Here is an 18,592-nt window from a genome sequence, read left to right as displayed (position 1 = left end):
ATCTGTTCATTCACGCATGATACAGTAGAACTGCTTTTCCTTTCTTGGCCTTGTTTTATGTGACAGGTGAACTGTCTGTTTCCTCCGTCTATCGCTAGTCAATACAGTGCTATGTGTTTGACCCTGCCCAAAGGTAGGTAAGTCAAAGGTCAAAGGTGAGGTGTGGGAGGTGTGTGTATGTGTGAGTGCATGTGTGAGTGCGTGTGTGTGTGTGTGTGTGTGTGTGTGTGTGTGTGTGTGTGTGTGTGTGAGTGCGTGTGTGTGTGTGTGTGCGTGTGCGTGTGTGTATGTTTGTGTGTGTGTGTGTGAGTGCGTGTGTGTGTGTGTGTGTGTGAGTGCGTGTGTGTGTGTGTGTGTGCGTGCGTTTGTGTGTGTGTGTGTGTGTGTGTGAGTGCGTGTGTGCGTGTGTGTGTGTGTGTGAGTGCGTGTGCGTGTGTGTATGTTTGTGTGTGTGTGTGTGTGTGTGTGTGGCCCAATCCAAATGTCCACCCTCCGGACTTGTTTACTGAGCGCTCGTGGACTTCAGTCGTATGTACCGTGATGTGTTCAATGTCATCTCGTCAAGTCTGCCAGGGCGAGAGACAGCAAGGTTATATAAATAAGCCGCTGACAGGCTACAACCATACACTTAACGACTACAATAATAAAATGCCATTTGCTTACCTCTATGGCCTGTACTGATACATAGTTCTGTTATGATGTGGTTGAATATCATTTATGACCTACTGTATATGATTCAATTAACGTTTTAATAAAGTCATTGTTTGACACATTCATAATAAGTGCTTTTTGGGGGGTTTTTGTTCGGCAAGTGGAAAAACAACATCACGTCCGTATTGCAATGAAATGTGTAATTAAATCAGTGAAATCTGGTGAAGTCTGCACCCCAAGCAGACTCTCTGGAAGTCTGCAGAAAGTCTGCTTGAGCCCCCTTGTGGACTGGATGAAGTGTGGCTTTGGACAGCCCTCAGCACTTCCCGTGAACGCGCCCGCAAAGTCCACAAGTGTGGTGAAGTCCGAACATTTGGTGTTGGTGTGTGTGTGTGTGTGTGTGTGTGTGTGTGTGTGTGTGTGTGTGTGTGTGTGTGTGTGTGTGTGTGTGTGTGTGTGTGTGTGTGTGTGTGCATGTGGGAGGGGGGGGTCACAGGTCCTGCTCGTGCATCTGCTGCTGCATTTTCTGAAGCATCTGCTGCATCCTCCTCAGCTGTAAAGGCAGAGGAGACAGAAAGGAGAGTGAGGGAGAGGCGCACGAGACACTGCTTGCATAACACACAGGGGAGAGAGGTGCCAACACATTCATTCACATCAGCATTATCCACCAGTCATGATTTATAGAGGAGTTTGCTCACTCACCTCTTGGTCTTTCATCTGGATGAGCTTCTCGGTCTCAGCGTCGGGCGTGGACAGTGGCAGGATGGGGATGGGACTCTCCACCCGCTTATCATTCATCTTACTGTAAACAGACAGGCCACTCAGTGACATCATCATCTTACTGTAAACAGACAGGCCACTCCGTGACATCATCATCTTACTGTAAACAGACAGGCCACTCCGTGACATCATATATATATATATATATATATATATATACATATACATATACATATACATATACATATATATTGTAACGGCACAGGCGATGATCACTGATCACTGATTCACTGATCAGTATTTATGCCTTTGATATGATTATCCAATGTCAACAGGTTTAATAATGATTTCAAGTGTTTTGTCCCTAATCTACCTTTTCATTTGTTTTTTAATATAATTAATTCAATATCCAACAAGACTGTGGATTTTGTCCTTTGATTCATTCTTTTCTATTTTTCTATATTTGAACTTTGAATCATGGATGTTGCTTAAGACGTATTGACCATTGTGTGTATGTATTCTGTCATTTGTGTCAATGCTTTTTCCTGACTGATGGCCCATATAGCCCACATTGTAAATTAATCACCTCAAGGTGCTCATCAGTCAGACCAGCCTCTACACAGTATGTCCTCTGACTGAATTATTGGTTGATGGGGGCAGCTCCAAGTGTGTATATGGAGATGTTAAAATGGACCCAGATAGCCTACTTGATGAAGGTCTGATAGAGAGAAACATCTATTAAATTTCTCAGAGCAGAAAGCGGGACAGTGGTTGGGAAAACGTCTGAGACAACATTTAGAGAGCATCATGGGACACTAAAACTCTCAATTGAAACTCAGACTCATGAAATAGAATCAGAATTAGCAGCACTGATCAACCGCTGTGAGATAGATTTCCTCTCATTCATTATTAAATAAGAAAAAACATTATTGGACAATTACAATCTGTAGCTGTGGTCAAGCAGGACAACATTGCCTGGACAACATTCAATATGTAATAAAAGGCCAAAATCAGCCTATATTGGCAAACTAATATATTGATGTAACCCGATTCCATCGTTCTGTATCTCTCACTAGTCTCGCTGGCCAGCCTCCTCTCCCTTCTGTCCGAGGAGTCTGGCGCCGCAGGTCTCCATAGTGGGATTGGGATGGGCGGCGCTTAGCGGCAGTGTCCTTGGAAAATAGTTTCAAACAATCCAACTTGCCGTTTTCAGCGTGTAGCAACGAGCTAGCGTGTCGGTTTCTGTCATTAGCTTGCTAGCTAGTTAGCGTTGTTGTCTTCACTGAGGCGGCAGGGCACTATTTACAGCGACACACAGGGAGGAGGGAGCGGAAGCCGCTCTGATTGACATAGTCGGAGCCAATGACAGAGTTTGTAATAAGCCTGGAGCGGACATCCGGCTGCCACCGAAACAGTCGCTCGAATGGGAGAGCAGAGTAGAGCAGGGGAGGGTTTATCCCAGTTATGGAGACCTGCGGCGCCAGACTCCTCGGATGGAAGGGAGAGGAGGCTGGCCAGCGAGACTAATCTCTCACACACCTGGTCATAGTGTGGATGCACTGTGCTCTGTAGTTCTCATAGTGACAGTCACAGGTGATGTCCTTCAGGTCGTTCATGTGGGTCCTGATCAGCATGGTCCTCAGCTTCACAAAGTCACAGTGGGCCTGGTTCTCTACTGCAAAACACATACAGGGAAGGAAACCATATTAACATCAGAGTTGTGATCAATTACTGAAGATGGCTGATGCGAAAATTCAATACTGCTAATCCCACCATTCCACTGTCACCTCAAGAGGGTCTATACATGTGGAGTGACATGAAGAACGAAGAAGAAGACCGCAAACCTTTAAGACGACAGTGCCACTCCCCCTACAGCACACTACACTGTAGTGTAATCTTGTAACTGTTTTTATGTGCTGTAATCAGGGCAACCTCAAAAAAGAGCTTGCTCTCAATGGCCCTCCCTGTTTAAATAAAGGTTACATTTGAAAGGACAGTCGACAAGATTAAGCAACTGATAACAACAGCTGGGTGACCAAGGCGTCCATCGGAAGCCATGGTGACAGCTGTGGTGGATGGTCCATGGTGACAGCTGTGCTGGATGGTCCATGGTGAGAGCTGTGGTGAATGGTCCATGGTGACAGCTGTGGTGGATGGTCCATGGTGACAGCTGTGGTGGATGGTCCATGGTGACAGATGTGCTGGATGGTCCATGGTGACAGATGTGCTGGATGGTCCATGGTGACAGCTGTGCTGGATGGTCCATGGTGAGAGCTGTGGTGAATGGTCCATGGTGACAGCTGTGCTGGATGGTCCATGGTGACAGATGTGCTGGATGGTCCATGGTGACAGCTGTGCTGGATGGTCCATGGTGACAGATGTGCTGGATGGTCCATGTTGACAGATGTGATGGATGGTCCATGTTAACAGCTGTGGTGGATGGTCCATGGTGACAGATGTGATGGATGGTCCATGGTGACAGATGTGATGGATGGTCCATGGTGACACCTGTGCTGGATGGTCCATGTTGACAGATGTGATGGATGGTCCATGTTGACAGATGTGGTGGATGGTCCATGGTGACAGATGTGGTGAATGGTCCATGGTGACAGCTGTGCTGGATGGTCCATGGTGACAGCTGTGGTGGATGGTCCATGGTGACAGATGTGGTGAATGGTCCATGGTGACAGCTGTGCTGGATGGTCCATGGTGACAGCTGTGCTGGATGGTCCATGGTGACAGCTGTGGTGGATGGTCCATGGTGACAGATGTGGTGAATGGTCCATGGTGACAGCTGTGCTGGATGGTCCATGGTGACAGCTGTGGTGGATGGTCCATGGTGACAGCTGTGGTGGATGGTCCATGGTGACAGATGTGATGGATGGTCCATGGTGACAGCTGTGGTGAATGGTCCATGGTGACAGCTGTGCTGGATGGTCCATGGTGACAGCTGTGGTGAATGGTCCATGGTGACAGCTGTGCTGGATGGTCCATGGTGACAGCTGTGGTGAATGGTCCATGGTGACAGCTGTGGTGGATGGTCCATGGTGACAGATGTGGTGGAAGGTGTGGAGTGTCCTACAGTCACCATGTCATCTACACCCTGCCCTTAGGAAGGAGAACCCTTCAGCTGTAAGTGGGCCTGCATGTGGACTGACATTTTGCAGTGAAGTGCTTACAGGGACCCGTGTTAAACTGAATGCCAGCCCACCTAAAGTACCGTAGTCCACAAAAATTGTGCTAACTACTATTTCACACAACAAAGACAACATCAAAACCCTGTAGAAAAGTGTTTGCCATGGTATTGTAGTAGTATTGGACTTTTAGAAATTACACTTAGTGTTGGTATTGAAGTCAAAATCTGGTTTGACAACACTACATATATCATCAGTTGAGTTCCTTGTAGCTACAGAGTCAAGTTCAACACAATGCCAGTTGGTATTGTGTGGTTGCGGCTAGGGCTGTGAATCTTCACTGGCCTCACGATTCGATTACGATTCAGAGGGCTACGATTCGATTCGATTACGATTATCGATGCATCTCGATGCATCTTAAATCGATGCATCACTTGTTTTCCCCAATACATGATTTATTTTTTCTCACTTTCTTTTTTCTCACTGTGTGGCTACTTTAAAATAAAAGTGCATTTGGAATTGCATTGTATTATGATCCATAATTAAAATAAACAACTGCATGTACTTCCATTATATTTTATTTGATTATTAAAAAATATAATATATATATATATATATATATTAATTTTTTTAATAATCGATTTTTGACATTTGTGAATGGATGCAGAATCGTGCATGTCTGCATCGCATAAGAACACACAGTCAAGTTCAGACTTAAGTGATGAGGTGTTTTCTTACCCTCCACAATACCCCATGGATACAGCCTCCCTCTCACTCTCTGACCTCTGGCTTCTACCACAGTGTTGCTACCAATCACCGCGAATGGACAGCTCTCCTGCAACACAAAAACACAGAATTACTGTTTTACATATGAGCAGAGAAAAGTTTGTGTGACACAGGCTGTTGTGGTAGGACGGGTTGAAGTTGCAAAAAAAGTGTAGAAATTCTGGACTCATCAGCTATGAGTCAAACCAAAAAGTGTACTTGATATAGGTCATCCTCAACCAAGCTCACCTTCAGCTCTCCTGCCTGCTGTTTCAAATCCTCGTCTTCGTCGTCTTCGCAGTCGGGGAACTGGTAGATCTTTATCCCATATTGATCTATCTCCTCCCTCAGCTGGACAGACACATCGCACAAAGGAGGGACACATTTGAGGAAACTGATTTTTGTTAGGCGGGAAATAAAACCTGCTATTTAAATATATGACGTATGACGATTTGAACCCAAATCCAATGTTGAAATGTAATGCGTATATCCATGTAGATTGCATTATGAAAGTTATTTCAAAACCGAGTGCTACGTTTTCATGCATTTGACAAGTTCAAGTCTGTGTCAATGTATTTGTTGATGTCACTTTTAACACTCTACTTTCAAATATAGCCACCGGGACATAGAGATGCTCTGCACACACTTGATTATAACATGAGCCTTTGTGTGAGAATTTAATTGTGTGTACAATGAATCAGCTGTGTTCACCTTCAATATGGCACATACAAAGCTACTATATTCACCTTATGTTCCAACACAGGGGTCAGCCAGTTACTTCCTATTGTGTTTACACTTCCTGTAACAGTACAGTACTAGTGACCTGTACCCTATACTACGAAGCTATCTTAACAGACCCGCGATCTGTCACTTTGATCTGGTTTGACTGAACAGGATCAAAGCTATCTAGTTTAACGATACTACGACGCTGGTTTTCTACTCGATAACTGAAGCTGGACTTATCTGTGATCTGCCTGTGCACGCGCACGTTTTTCGCTCGTGCACAGGCGCGTGTCCACGCGAAAGAGGTGCGCTAGCCAATCACATTATGAACAGCTGAGTTGATCCACGCCCACACCCATTTCCACACCCATTTCCTCGTTCAATGAAAGCGCAGTGTGATGATCAGAGTTTTTAGCGGATATTTAATGTATCCTATGTCAGAATGAAAATCCGCGTTGGATATAGTCTGCTGAAGGACTCCTAAAGCTGCCGCTTGTATTCACATCAGTCATTTGATTTACTTTGATCAGCGATTTCTGTCTCCTACAGCAGCTTTTTGCGAGTAAATGTGTAATCTCAGTCTATAAATTTCCACAATCTGTAAGCCTATTTAGACCATAGATTTAGAAATGCATGCTCAATGAATAATGATCTCTATCACTCATTATGTGTGTGGTTGCACTGATCGAATAATTCATATATAAAATAATGATAGCCTATATATAAAAGAGAAAACTGCTGAACTGAATTGAGACGATGCGGGCATAGTTTTCATTGATAAAAACTAGCCTATTTTTGCTCATATATTGGCATACAGCCTACAGGACACAGTTCCAGCTGAAACATGCAAGAGTAGCCTGCATATTTAGTATTGGGGCTATCCCATATTTATCCCATCTATATTATATTATCTATGATATGTGCTGCGGTGATTAATAGTGATCATATTTCTCCACGCATCGTTGAGCTGTTAAGACATAAAGTGGTAAGTAGGCTTAATTTAATTATGTAGCCTACAGAGCCACGAATGTTTTTCTTGTTCTATTCTCAGTTGACTGCAATCTATTTTTCATATGGCGATCTTATATGAATGGTGAATGACTCCAGAGAGCCGATTATATGGGTCTGTCATGGATTTTGATCTTATCCTCTGAAGCTAACCTGGTCGGGACCAGGTTAGCTTTGCAGCGTGAGTTGCCATGGTGATCGAACTAGGTTAGAAGTTAACTTGCTTTGTACTACGGCTAAACCAGGTTCAAACTCAAACTTACTCGGATAAGGCATTAATCTAGCTACGTAGTACAGGCCCCAGGTAAAACGGACGGTGTTTTGAACAGGAAGTCATAACACAACTGGGTCAAGTGGGCGGGGCTACATAAGGTGAATAGGTTGAGTCGATGTCTCGTCATAGATGCTGGGGTAGCTGGCTAGGGGGCGTGGTCAGGGTGGGGTAAATCCTCCCGTTCTCCCCATTCAGCATAGTTAGCATTTAGCTGCTAGCCCAGCCCAAGCAGACACGATCGGGGATTTAACCCCCGCAGTAAACGCACATCTGAACAGACGTCTATGTACCTGCTCTAGAATCCCCAATCCTGCAGTGTAGAGCCTGTCCCATTGAGATATATTGGGGGGTTTTACCCTACCCGCGCGCCAGCCGTAGTAACATTTTGTGGGTGTTCCCACACAGACCGACTGTATCTATTACTGCAATGCAAACCTATTTTCCCGACTTTAAAGCTTATGTGATATTCTCCCCTCATTTGGGAATAAGATGTGGATCAATGTGTTTGCCAAAATCAAGTCTCTTCTCTCATTCAAACATCTTGAGAAGGTCATCCATGCCTGCATATCCTCCTATTTAGCCTATGCAACTCCCTGTATCCCTATCTCACCTGCAACTGGTCCAAAATGCCACTGCCAGGCTGAGAGACCATATTAGCCCTATTCTGGCCTCTCTCCACTGGCTTCCAGTGTGGTTTAAAGCTCTGAATGGGTAGCCTGGGTAAACCCAGCCCCCACGTGACCTGCTCAGAGTTCCCGTGAGCAGGGTAAGCCTGAGAGCAGGTCACTGGGGGCTGGGTTTACCCAGGCTACTGAATGGGCAGGCGGCCTCTTATATCAGCCCTTATTCCACCTCCAGGTCCCTCAGGTCATCTGACCTGGAGCTCCCGCTATCCACCTCCAGGTCCCTCAGGTCGTCTGACCTGGAGCTCCTGCTAACCACCTCCAGGTCCCTCAGGTCGTCTGACCTGGAGCTCCTGCTAACCACCTCCAGGTCCCTCAGGTCGTCTGACCTGGAGCTCCTGCTATCCACCTCCAAGTCCCTCAGGTTGTCTGACCTGGAGCTCCTGCTAACCACCTCCAGGTCCCTCAGGTTGTCTGACCTGGAGCTCCTGCTATCCACCTCCAAGTCCCTCAGGTTGTCTGACCTGGAGCTCCTGCTATCCACCTCCAGGTCCCTCAGGTTGTCTGACCTGGAGCTCCTGCTATCCACCTCCAGGTCCCTCAGGTCGTCTGACCTGGAGCTCCTGCTACCCACCTCCAGGTCCCTCAGGTCGTCTGACCTGGAGCTCCTGCTATCCACCTCCAGGTCCCTCAGGTCGTCTGACCTGGAGCTCCTGCTATCCACCTCCAAGTCCCTCAGGTTGTCTGACCTGGAGCTCCTTCCTGCCATCCACCTCCAAGTCCCCCAGGTTGTCTGACCTGGAGCTTCTGCCATCTAGACTTACTGTAAGCTCAGGGGTGAACGCACCTTTGCTGTTGCAGCCCCTAGACTGGAGAAGAGCACCCCCCTCTGTATCCGACCTGCCCCCTCCCTTCAAGTCCAGGCTCAAAACACACTTTTGTTGTTAAGCGTTTGGATCCTCCTGATGTGGTTTGATGCTTATGTGGGTGTTTTCGTTTCAGTCTTTGTGATCTTACTGCCTGCTCTGGTTTGTACAGCATTTGGTCAACGTGAGTTGTTTTTCAATGTGCTTTATAAATACATTTGACTTTGACTTGACTTTTTAGACGATCTGATCTTACCCGCTCTTTGAGTTTCTTTATCTCGCCAGGCGTGAGGCAGTCGGCTTTGGAGATGAGAGGAACCACGTTCACCTTGTCTTGCAGAGCCTTCATGAACTCTATGTCGACTGGTCGAAGCCTACAGGAGGGTATGGACTGTACTGAGCATATGTGTGTGTGTGTGTGTGTGTGTGTGTGTGTGTGTGTGTGTGTGTGTGTGTGTGTGTGTGTGTGTGTGTGTGTGTGTGTGTGTGTGTGTGTGTGTGTTTATGTATGTACATAAATATGTGCATATAAAAGTGTGTATGTATATCTACCCGTGTCCAAAGGGAGGTATGAAGTAGAGGCAGCAGTGGACTCGGTTGTCCTGGATGTTCTTCCTGTTGAGTCCACTCTCATCTCTGAAGTACTGCTCAAACTGCTGGTCAATGTAGTCCGTGATGGGCCTCCAACTACAAACCACAAGACATATTAAAACAACATATTTATATTTACATTCATATGGGTTTTTTCCCTATGGAAAAGAGTCTACATTTTTAACCTAGGTGTAACTTGTGTGTGTGTGTGGGGGGGGGGGGGGGGTGGCTGTGCAGGTTAAAAAAAAATGCTCACCATTGTAAATCTCCATCTCACTGTCTGGCTGAATATGATCATAAAATGTATATCCACTTTGACAAGCATCACAGGTATCTCTTTGCTAAAGCTGTGACAGGGGGGCGCTCTAAAAATAATTGATTTGATTTACCGGTATATAGGCTAGTGCCTTTCAAGACACTCAAAGCACTTATCAGGGAAGGGAACTCAACTCATCCACCACCAATGTGTAACACCCACCTGGGTGATGCACGGTAGCCAGTTTGCACCAGAACGCTCACCACACATCAGCTCTCATGGTGGAGAGTTGAGGACTGAATGTGCCAATTAAGTAACGAGGGATGATTAGGTGGCCATGATTGAAGGAAGGCCTGTGATGGAATGTAGCCAGGGCACCGGGGTTACACCCCTACTCTTATGAAGAGTGCCAATGGGATCTTTAATGACCACAGAGAGTCAAGACCTCGGTTTAACGTCTCATCCGAAGGACGGTGCTCACTCACAGGACAGGCTCTGACAGGGCCTTGCTACAGCGGCCCCCTTCCTCTGGAATGCCCTCCCCAGTCACATCTGACAGGCCAAAACTCTATCATACTCATATGTCATCTTTCCAAAAAAGCCTTCAAAACCCACCCTTTCACTGTTGCTTTTGACCTATGATCTTTTTTTTCTCTCTCTCTCATCTATTTTTATATTTTCTCTCTTTATTAAAGTTGTTTTATCCTGTGTTTGTAAAGTGTCTTTGAGCACATTACTAAACATACAATAATGAGTATTAATTCTGTAATTATATTAATATTCTAATATTTCCATTCTTATACTTATTGAACAATAATTACTCTCTGATTAATAATACTAACAATAGTAATAGAACAACAATAACCAAATAATGATTGTATTGTTATTATTAGTAGTAGTAGTAGTAGTAGCCTATTATTATTATTATTATTATTCAGAGACTAATTGTTGTAATTATTGTACATTAATAATTCCTCTAAATCTTGAATCGGTCTGATTATGCTGCATCTTTTTTCATTCAGTCATTCATTCATTCATTCATTCATTCGTTTATTTAATCAAATGAATGAAAGGTAACTCATATATATTAAGAAATATATCCTTTTTGCCGTTTATCAAAAAATGAAATGCCATTATTATTACTGACAATAGAGGCCATTATGATAACCTCATTATTTACCACCAATTTGAGCATGGCGAATTATTTTACAAGTTACGCAAGTATTAGTCTCACTGGCCAGCCTCCCCTCCCTTCCGGGAGAGGAGTCTGGCTGCGCAGGTCTCCGTTGTGGCATTGCGATGGGCGGCGCTTAGCGGCAGTGCCCTTGGAAAATAGTTTCCAACAATCCAACTTGCCATTTTCAGTGTGTAGCAACGAGCTAGCGTGTAGTCTTCTGCCGTTAGCTTGCTAGCTAGTTAGCGTTGTTGTTTTCACTGCGGCGGCAGGAGACTATTTACAGCAACACACAGGGAGGAGGGAGCGGAAGCCGCTCTATGGTCGGAGCCAATGACAGAGCTTCTTAAGCGGGGAGCGGAAATCCGGCAGCGTCTGAAATCGACACCTCCAATGGGAGAGCAGCTGTAGAGCAGGGGAGGGCTTATCCCAGTTGTCTGTTTCCGTGCCGCCAGACTCCTCTCACGGAAGGGAGGGGGGGCTGGCCAGCGAGACTAGCTTTAGTGTCATCGAGTACTACTCTGGGATTTCATATTTTTCAATCTACGCTCTTGTTATGCAACTCAATAGCAAAAAATTAAATAAAAAAAGGTAGCTGTATGACACAGCAGTTGTCAATACAGGCATTGGAGATGTCTGCATCTGAATGTTTTTAAATACTGAAACTAGAAGAGGGGCAATGCATTTTTTTTAAATACATATTTCAGGGACAAATATTTATGCACGCATTCCCACACAACATTAAACACAAACACAAACACACACACACACACACACACGCACACACACACACGCACACACACACACCACTCAGTGTTGTTGACAGCATCTCCAAAGCCTGGTGTATCCACTATAGTAAGCTTGAGCTTCACGCCCTTCTCCTCGATGTCCACTGTGTGCTTCGTGATCTCCACTGTCTGGCTGATGCGCTCTGTAGGAACACACACATCACACACACACAACAGGCTGTGTTGAATCATCACAAATATGGACATACGGTAGCCTCTGTGAGGAGGAGCATGGATACAGAGACTACTGGTGGGCGACTCACCCTCTGTGATTACAGATACAGGAGCATGGATACAGAGGCTACTGGTGGGAGACTCACCCTCTGCGTTGAGCAGTTTTCTGTCTTTATGGAGATCTGTGAGGAACAGGCTGTTCACCAGAGTTGATTTGCCCAGGCCAGACTCGCCTGTAATACACACACGCATGCACGCACGTGCGCGCGCGCGCGCACGCACGCACGCACACACACACACACACACACACACACACACACACACACACACACACACCATTTTCATTATTGTTTTCATGCTTTTCGTAAGAAATATTGTCTCGTCTGTACAGTAGGGCTGGGTATCGGTAGGCTACTCCTTTAAAGTCGAGCTGAACCCAAAAATGAATTTTCTTTTCTTTTAGTTCAAATACCTGGGTATGCAGTGCACCTATTTAATAATGTATGCAAAAAAAATCACAAAAATCGAATTTCTTTAGTTTTTCACACTTTTTCACATCAAAAGTTCATTTTTCAAGATTTCATTGATAACAGTAATCTATAGTTTGCTGACATCACCTAGTACTATCAAATTTCTACCCCATTTCAACCAATCATATCACGACATGGCAGCTGTCAATCAAATCTTCATTTCAGGATAATTTTCTCTTCCAAAAGAAAGAGAAAATGGCGCCTAGTGCCTGTCATCTGGCAGAAATCCTATCCCATAAACTAACTACTAACTTGGCCAATTGGATGAAACATGAACAAAAAACAAAAACGGTAATGTCTAAGAATGCAAAGAAATGTAACTGGCTCGTTAAAACGCGCATTCCAGGAATATCGTATTTACAGCAGCGATAATGGAGCGCGCTTGAGAGCCTGCTGGTTGTCAGGGGTCGCACTTCGGAGATTCCAGGTCGACGGGCTGCACTCTCCGCTCGGCAACACGAAGGCAGCTGGCTGCCTGTGGCTCACTGAGCTCCACTCAGCCACTAACCTCCCGTCAGCAGGCTCTTCCCGAGGAGAGCGCCACAACACGCTGAATCCCACTCGATTTGAAGGCAGAACACACCAGGATTGGCCAAAGCCCAATCCAGGCCCCAGAATTGTCAAATAAAATCATCGACATATTACTATGACCCACCTCTCAACCTGTGATCTCAGACAAGTTATGTTTTGAGTCTGAAACGGACTGCCACGACGCACGTGACGAACGGGTTCAGTTCGACTTTAAGGTATCGACCAAAATAACCCAGTATCAATTCTCCAGTCAAACGATACCTGCATTTGATACTTTTTGTACATAGATCTAGAAAAGAAGTACTTTATGTATGGTTTTGTTCACAGCCAATCACCGCAAGCGTTCTTCAATTTAACACAACGTGTGATTGGCCCACTACAACCTATATACCCATACATGTGGTGGTGGTGAAGTCGAGGGCGGTTTATGTTGGCAGTTGCAGTTGGCAGTTCAGCGTGCCGAGATGCCACCAAAACGGTATCGAATGAAGTACTCTCTCTATTGGTATCGGTATCACTTTAAGGGTACTGGTAATGGTACTGACAGTATCACTTTAAGGGTACTGGTAATGGTACTGGTATCACTTTAAGGGTACTGGTAATGGTACTGGTATCACTTTAAGGGTACTGATATCACTTTAAGGGTACTGGTAATGGTACTGGTATCACTTTAAGGGTACTGGTAATGGTAATGGTATCATAATTTTTAAACGACACCCAGTCCTACTCGTCTGTGATTCCCACCTGCCACCATGAGGGTGAAGTCAAATCCTTTCTTCACTGACTTGCGGTGCACCTGGTTGGGCAGTGTGGCAAAACCAACGTACTCTTTCTCCTAGAATCAAACACACACACATCATGCAGGAACTCAAATCAGTGCCATCACATGTCACAGAGAGGCATCACAGAGAGGCATCACAGAGAGGCATCATGGCTGCCTGAGGCAGGCCCGTATCCAGGGTTTCGAAATTGGGGAGGTCCAGACAAGGCATTTTTTTTAACCTTTTTTAGCCATATTTAGAGGAATATCTCATTTTTAATTAACATTAGGATACTGTTGTGATGTAATTATTCAGTATTTTCTCCTTTTCTCACTCATTCAGAGCAAAGAGGGAGATATATATCATGATGATAATGCTCTATATCTCCCTATTTGCTCTGAATACACCAGTTAACATGACACAGACTTAACATGATAGAAATATTATCAGCAAACTTAATGACTAGACTAATTATTCTGATCTGAATGGCATATATCAAGAAACATTGACTCCTCTCTTTGCTGTATAGTGGGAGGTGCATTTTTGAGTAGGCTATTAAAATAGCATGTCAAGTTCACATTTCTTTATTGCCAGATTAAACAATTCTTATTGGTTGTTGGTTGGTTCAACACAACATGTGCATGCATGCATGCTTCTTCTTCTTCTCTAGCCTACAAGCATGTAACTTCCTTGATTGTTATTGTTGATAATTCTATTTAAATAGGCTACATTTTCATTTCCCGAAACATTCTTAAACAAGAAAGGAACATAGTGCACTGCAAAATATTTTTAATTACATTTGTAAAAAAAAAAGAAGAAAAAAAAGTTTTTTTTCTTTTTTTCTCTGAAATTATTAGGGAGGTCCGGATCCCTGTGCTCATAGCTAGATACGGGCCTGGGAGGCCTTCAGGTCCGTTCTCTCTCTACCTGGCTCTATACGCTCACAGAGAGGCATCATGGCTGCCTGAGGCCTTCAGGTACGTTCTCTCTCTTCCTGGCTCTATACGCTCACAGAGAGGCATCATGGCTGCCTGAGGCCTTCAGGTCCGTTCTCTCTCTTCCTGGCTCTATACGCTCACAGAGAGGCATCATGGCTGCCTGAGGCCTTCAGGTACGTTCTCTCTCTTCCTGGCTCTATACGCTCACAGAGAGGCATCATGGCTGCCTGAGGCCTTCAGGTCCGTTCTCTCTCTTCCTGGCTCTATACGCTCACAGAGAGGCATCATGGCTGCCTGAGGCCTTCAGGTACGTTCTCTCTCTTCCTGGCTCTATATGCTCACAGAGAGGCATCATGGCTGCCTGAGGTCTTCAGGTACGTTCTCTCTCTCTTCCTGGCTCTATACGCTCACAGAGAGGCATCATGGCTGCCTGAGGCCTTCAGGTCCGTTCTCTCTCTTCCTGGCTCTATACGCTCACAGAGAGGCATCATGGCTGCCTGAGGCCTTCAGGTACGTTCTCTCTCTCTTCCTGGCTCTATACGCTCACAGAGAGGCATCATGGCTGCCTGAGGTCTTCAGGTACGTTCTCTCTCTCTTCCTGGCTCTATACGCTCACAGAGAGGCATCATGGCTGCCTGAGGCCTTCAGGTACGTTCTCTCTCTTCCTGGCTCTATACGCTCACAGAGAGGCATCATGGCTGCCTGAGGCCTTCAGGTACGTTCTCTCTCTTCCTGGCTCTATACGCTCACAGAGAGGCATCATGGCTGCCTGAGGCCTTCAGGTACGTTCTCTCTCTTCCTGGCTCTATACGCTCACAGAGAGGCATCATGGCTGCCTGAGGCCTTCAGGTACGTTCTCTCTCTTCCTGGCTCTATACGCTCACAGAGAGGCATCATGGCTGCCTGAGGCCTTCAGGTACGTTCTCTCTCTTCCTGGCTCTATACGCTCACAGAGAGGCATCATGGCTGCCTGAGGCCTTCAGGTACGTTCTCTCTCTTCCTGGCTCTATACGCTCACAGAGAGGCATCATGGCTGCCTGAGGTCTTCAGGTACGTTCTCTCTCTTCCTGGCTCTATACGCTCACAGAGAGGCATCATGGCTGCCTGAGGCCTTCAGGTACGTTCTCTCTCTTCCTGGCTCTATACGCTCACAGAGAGGCATCATGGCTGCCTGAGGTCTTCAGGTACGTTCTCTCTCTTCCTGGCTCTATACGCTCACAGAGAGGCATCATGGCTGCCTGAGGCCTTCAGGTACGTTCTCTCTCTACCTGGCTCTATACGCTCACAGAGAGGCATCATGGCTGCATGAGGCCTTCAGGTATGTTCTCTCTCTTCCTGGCTCTATACGCTCACAGAGAGGCATCATGGCTGCCTGAGGCCTTCAGGTACGTTCTCTCTCTTCCTGGCTCTATACGCTCACAGAGAGGCATCATGGCTGCCTGAGGCCTTCAGGTACGTTCTCTCTCTTCCTGGCTCTATACGCTCACAGAGAGGCATCATGGCTGCCTGAGGTCTTCAGGTACGTTCTCTCTCTTCCTGGCTCTATACGCTCACAGAGAGGCATCATGGCTGCCTGAGGCCTTCAGGTACGTTCTCTCTCTTCCTGGCTCTATACGCTCACAGAGAGGCATCATGGCTGCCTGAGGCCTTCAGGTACGTTCTCTCTCTTCCTGGCTCTATACGCTCACAGAGAGGCATCATGGCTGCCTGAGGCCTTCAGGTATGTTCTCTCTCTTCCTGGCTCTATACTATATTGCATGGAAGCTGTGTTAGTAGGACATTCCCATGGTTCCTTTTGTGTTTTATTGAAGTGGCGAGGTGTGTGTGTGTGTGTGTGTGTGTGGGGGGGGGGGGGGGCAGAGAGAGAGGATGCCTCCGAGAAGCTCCTCCAAGTGTTTGTGATGCACTGTGGCAGGCAGCCACAGGGGGGAGGGGAGCCTATAGACTAGAGTATAGACAGTTTCAATTTGCCAACATAAACATTCTAATTTGCACCTAGCTTACTTATGATAGTTGACAGGAAATAAGCTAGGTTTCAAACTGTTCCCATAGCAACACAACCCGTCTAAACCAGTGGTTCTCAACATTTTTCACATCAAGGACCCCTAATTTCCACATTGTCCACACCAAAGTGGTGCGTTCCATGTGTGCGATGTGTCCACACCAAAGTCCACATTAGACCCACCAACCCCCATTTGATGAGATTGTGTCTCTCTGACCCAAGTTTGAGAATGTTTTTATTGTTAGATATGATTTTGTCATAAATTCCATGATGATCTGTGTTGAAGGTAGACGTCTAATTGTGTTCACTTCTTGTAAATTGAATAACTGTGAAGTTTAACAATGTATCCATTTGCCGGGGGCCCACCGGAACCGCCTCAAGGACCCCTGGTGGTCCCCGGAGCCAACGTTGAGAACCACTGGTCCTCTCATCATGCACAGTCCTGCATGATGAGAGGTCCTGCACATGAGACCAAAGTGCCCTGGTGGCTGGTCAAGTCAAGTGCAGCCAGCCTTTAATACTGACTCCACCGCAGCCTATTAGTCCATTAGCCTGGAGGAGTCTGCAACAGACAAATGATGACTAACTGCCTCCAGTGATTTGTGTGTGTGTGTGTGTGTGTGTGTGTGTGTGTGTGTGTGTGTGTGTGTGTGTGTGTGTGTGTGTGTGTGTGTGTGTGTGTGTGTGTGTGTGTGTGTGTGTGTGTGTGTGTGTGTGTGATTGATTGATTGATTGACTTTATTTGGTGAATGTCAACAAAGAAACAGGGAACACAAATACAGATACAGACAATCACCGAGGATAAAAACACAATAAAGCCGTAGCATAAAGCATAGGCTTGTTTCCATTGCGGTCCTCTGAACAAACAACATAAATGGGACAAACACAACACACGAATGGGTATCACCTTCTATACTCAAATTAAGATTTTTAACATTATTACTAGATTGAATAGAAATAAAGGCACACTTGAATATTATACAATACATAAACATTTGTTGTTAAATGTAAGGAGTTAACAGACACAAAGAACAAGTGTGTGTGTGTGTGTGTGTGTGTGTGTGTGTGTGTGTGTGTGTGTGTGTGTGTGTGTGTGTGTGTGTGTGTGTGTGTGTGTGTGTGTGTGTGTGTGTGTGTGTGTGTGTGTGGGGGGGGGGGGGTGTTATGTGTTTATGTGTATGTTGTGGTCATCTATATTCTGAAGCATGTACTGTAATAACTGTGAAAACAATTTTCCTGCAGGACGATAAACTGTATCTACAGTTTAAGGGATATGGATACAGACAAGTGAAACGGTCTCATAGCAGATGATGAAATGAAATGAGGAGCAGGAATAAATTGCATGGTTCGCACACCTTAGACATCAAATTCCAAAGTCCTATATAGGCTAGTGCAGAGAGGAAGGCTGACATCACTGACCCGCGTCACACCAGCCTGCAGCGGGATGCGGCCAAAACAAAGAACAGTACATGTCCTCATTCAAAATGCTGCAGTGTTCCTACTGTAGGCTAGCATCCCGGCTTTGTCTGATGGAGGTGCGATCAATGATAAGCGTCATTTTAAGAAGTGAGAAACACCGCCCACCTTTACAAAACCTACATTACGAGCTCCTTACCTCTGCACCATCTGAGTCATGACAGTCAGCCACATTCCAAGAGAGATGCAGCAGTCCGCCAGAGAGATGATCCGTTCACACCCGGGCCGAGACGACAGCATCCAAACAAAGCGCACAATTAATATATGCATTTAGGTATACAAATACATGCTATTCATAATGAATGCTTAATTAGACCACAAGGCGCTTACCTGAGCGCAGTGCGCGGCTCCTGTATCTGCTGTTCCCCGTCATGTCAGTAGTCAGTTGGAAACAGCTGGAGGATTAATAGGCGGCCAAACTGGTTAAAGGGGCGGGTCCCTGTCCCTTTAATAAAGGCTGGAACAATACATTAGCCTATGTGTGGAAACTAATATATCATTGATTTGAACTGATAATAAAATGTTGATCTCTCAGGTTTAATAGGCGACTGATTTTTTTTTATCCACATTATTTTTTGTTGTGAAAACATGTTGGCTTGCAGTTCAT

General features: G+C 45.7%; 1 protein-coding gene across 1 annotated transcript; it reads right to left on the bottom strand.

Annotated features, from left to right (window-relative positions):
- Nucleotides 1-1,141: 1,141 nt before the first annotated feature.
- Nucleotides 1,142-18,358, bottom strand: septin5b (septin 5b; the record flags this gene model as incomplete). The annotated part of the gene is made up of 11 exons (XM_083642342.1): nucleotides 1,142-1,204; nucleotides 1,354-1,453; nucleotides 2,911-3,046; nucleotides 5,244-5,340; nucleotides 5,520-5,621; nucleotides 9,021-9,138; nucleotides 9,317-9,451; nucleotides 11,593-11,716; nucleotides 11,894-11,980; nucleotides 13,553-13,643; nucleotides 18,305-18,358. The coding sequence occupies 11 exons, from the start codon at nucleotides 18,356-18,358 to the stop codon at nucleotides 1,142-1,144; spliced, it is 1,107 nt and encodes a 368-aa protein (XP_083498468.1).
- Nucleotides 18,359-18,592: the final 234 nt, after the last annotated feature.

This window comes from Poromitra crassiceps (genome assembly GCF_964638095.1).
Source record: "Poromitra crassiceps genome assembly, chromosome: 8".
Taxonomy (NCBI): Eukaryota; Metazoa; Chordata; class Actinopteri; order Beryciformes; family Melamphaidae; genus Poromitra; species Poromitra crassiceps.
The sequence above is the reverse complement of the archived record's forward strand: the minus strand, read 5'-3'. Positions and strand labels throughout refer to the sequence as shown.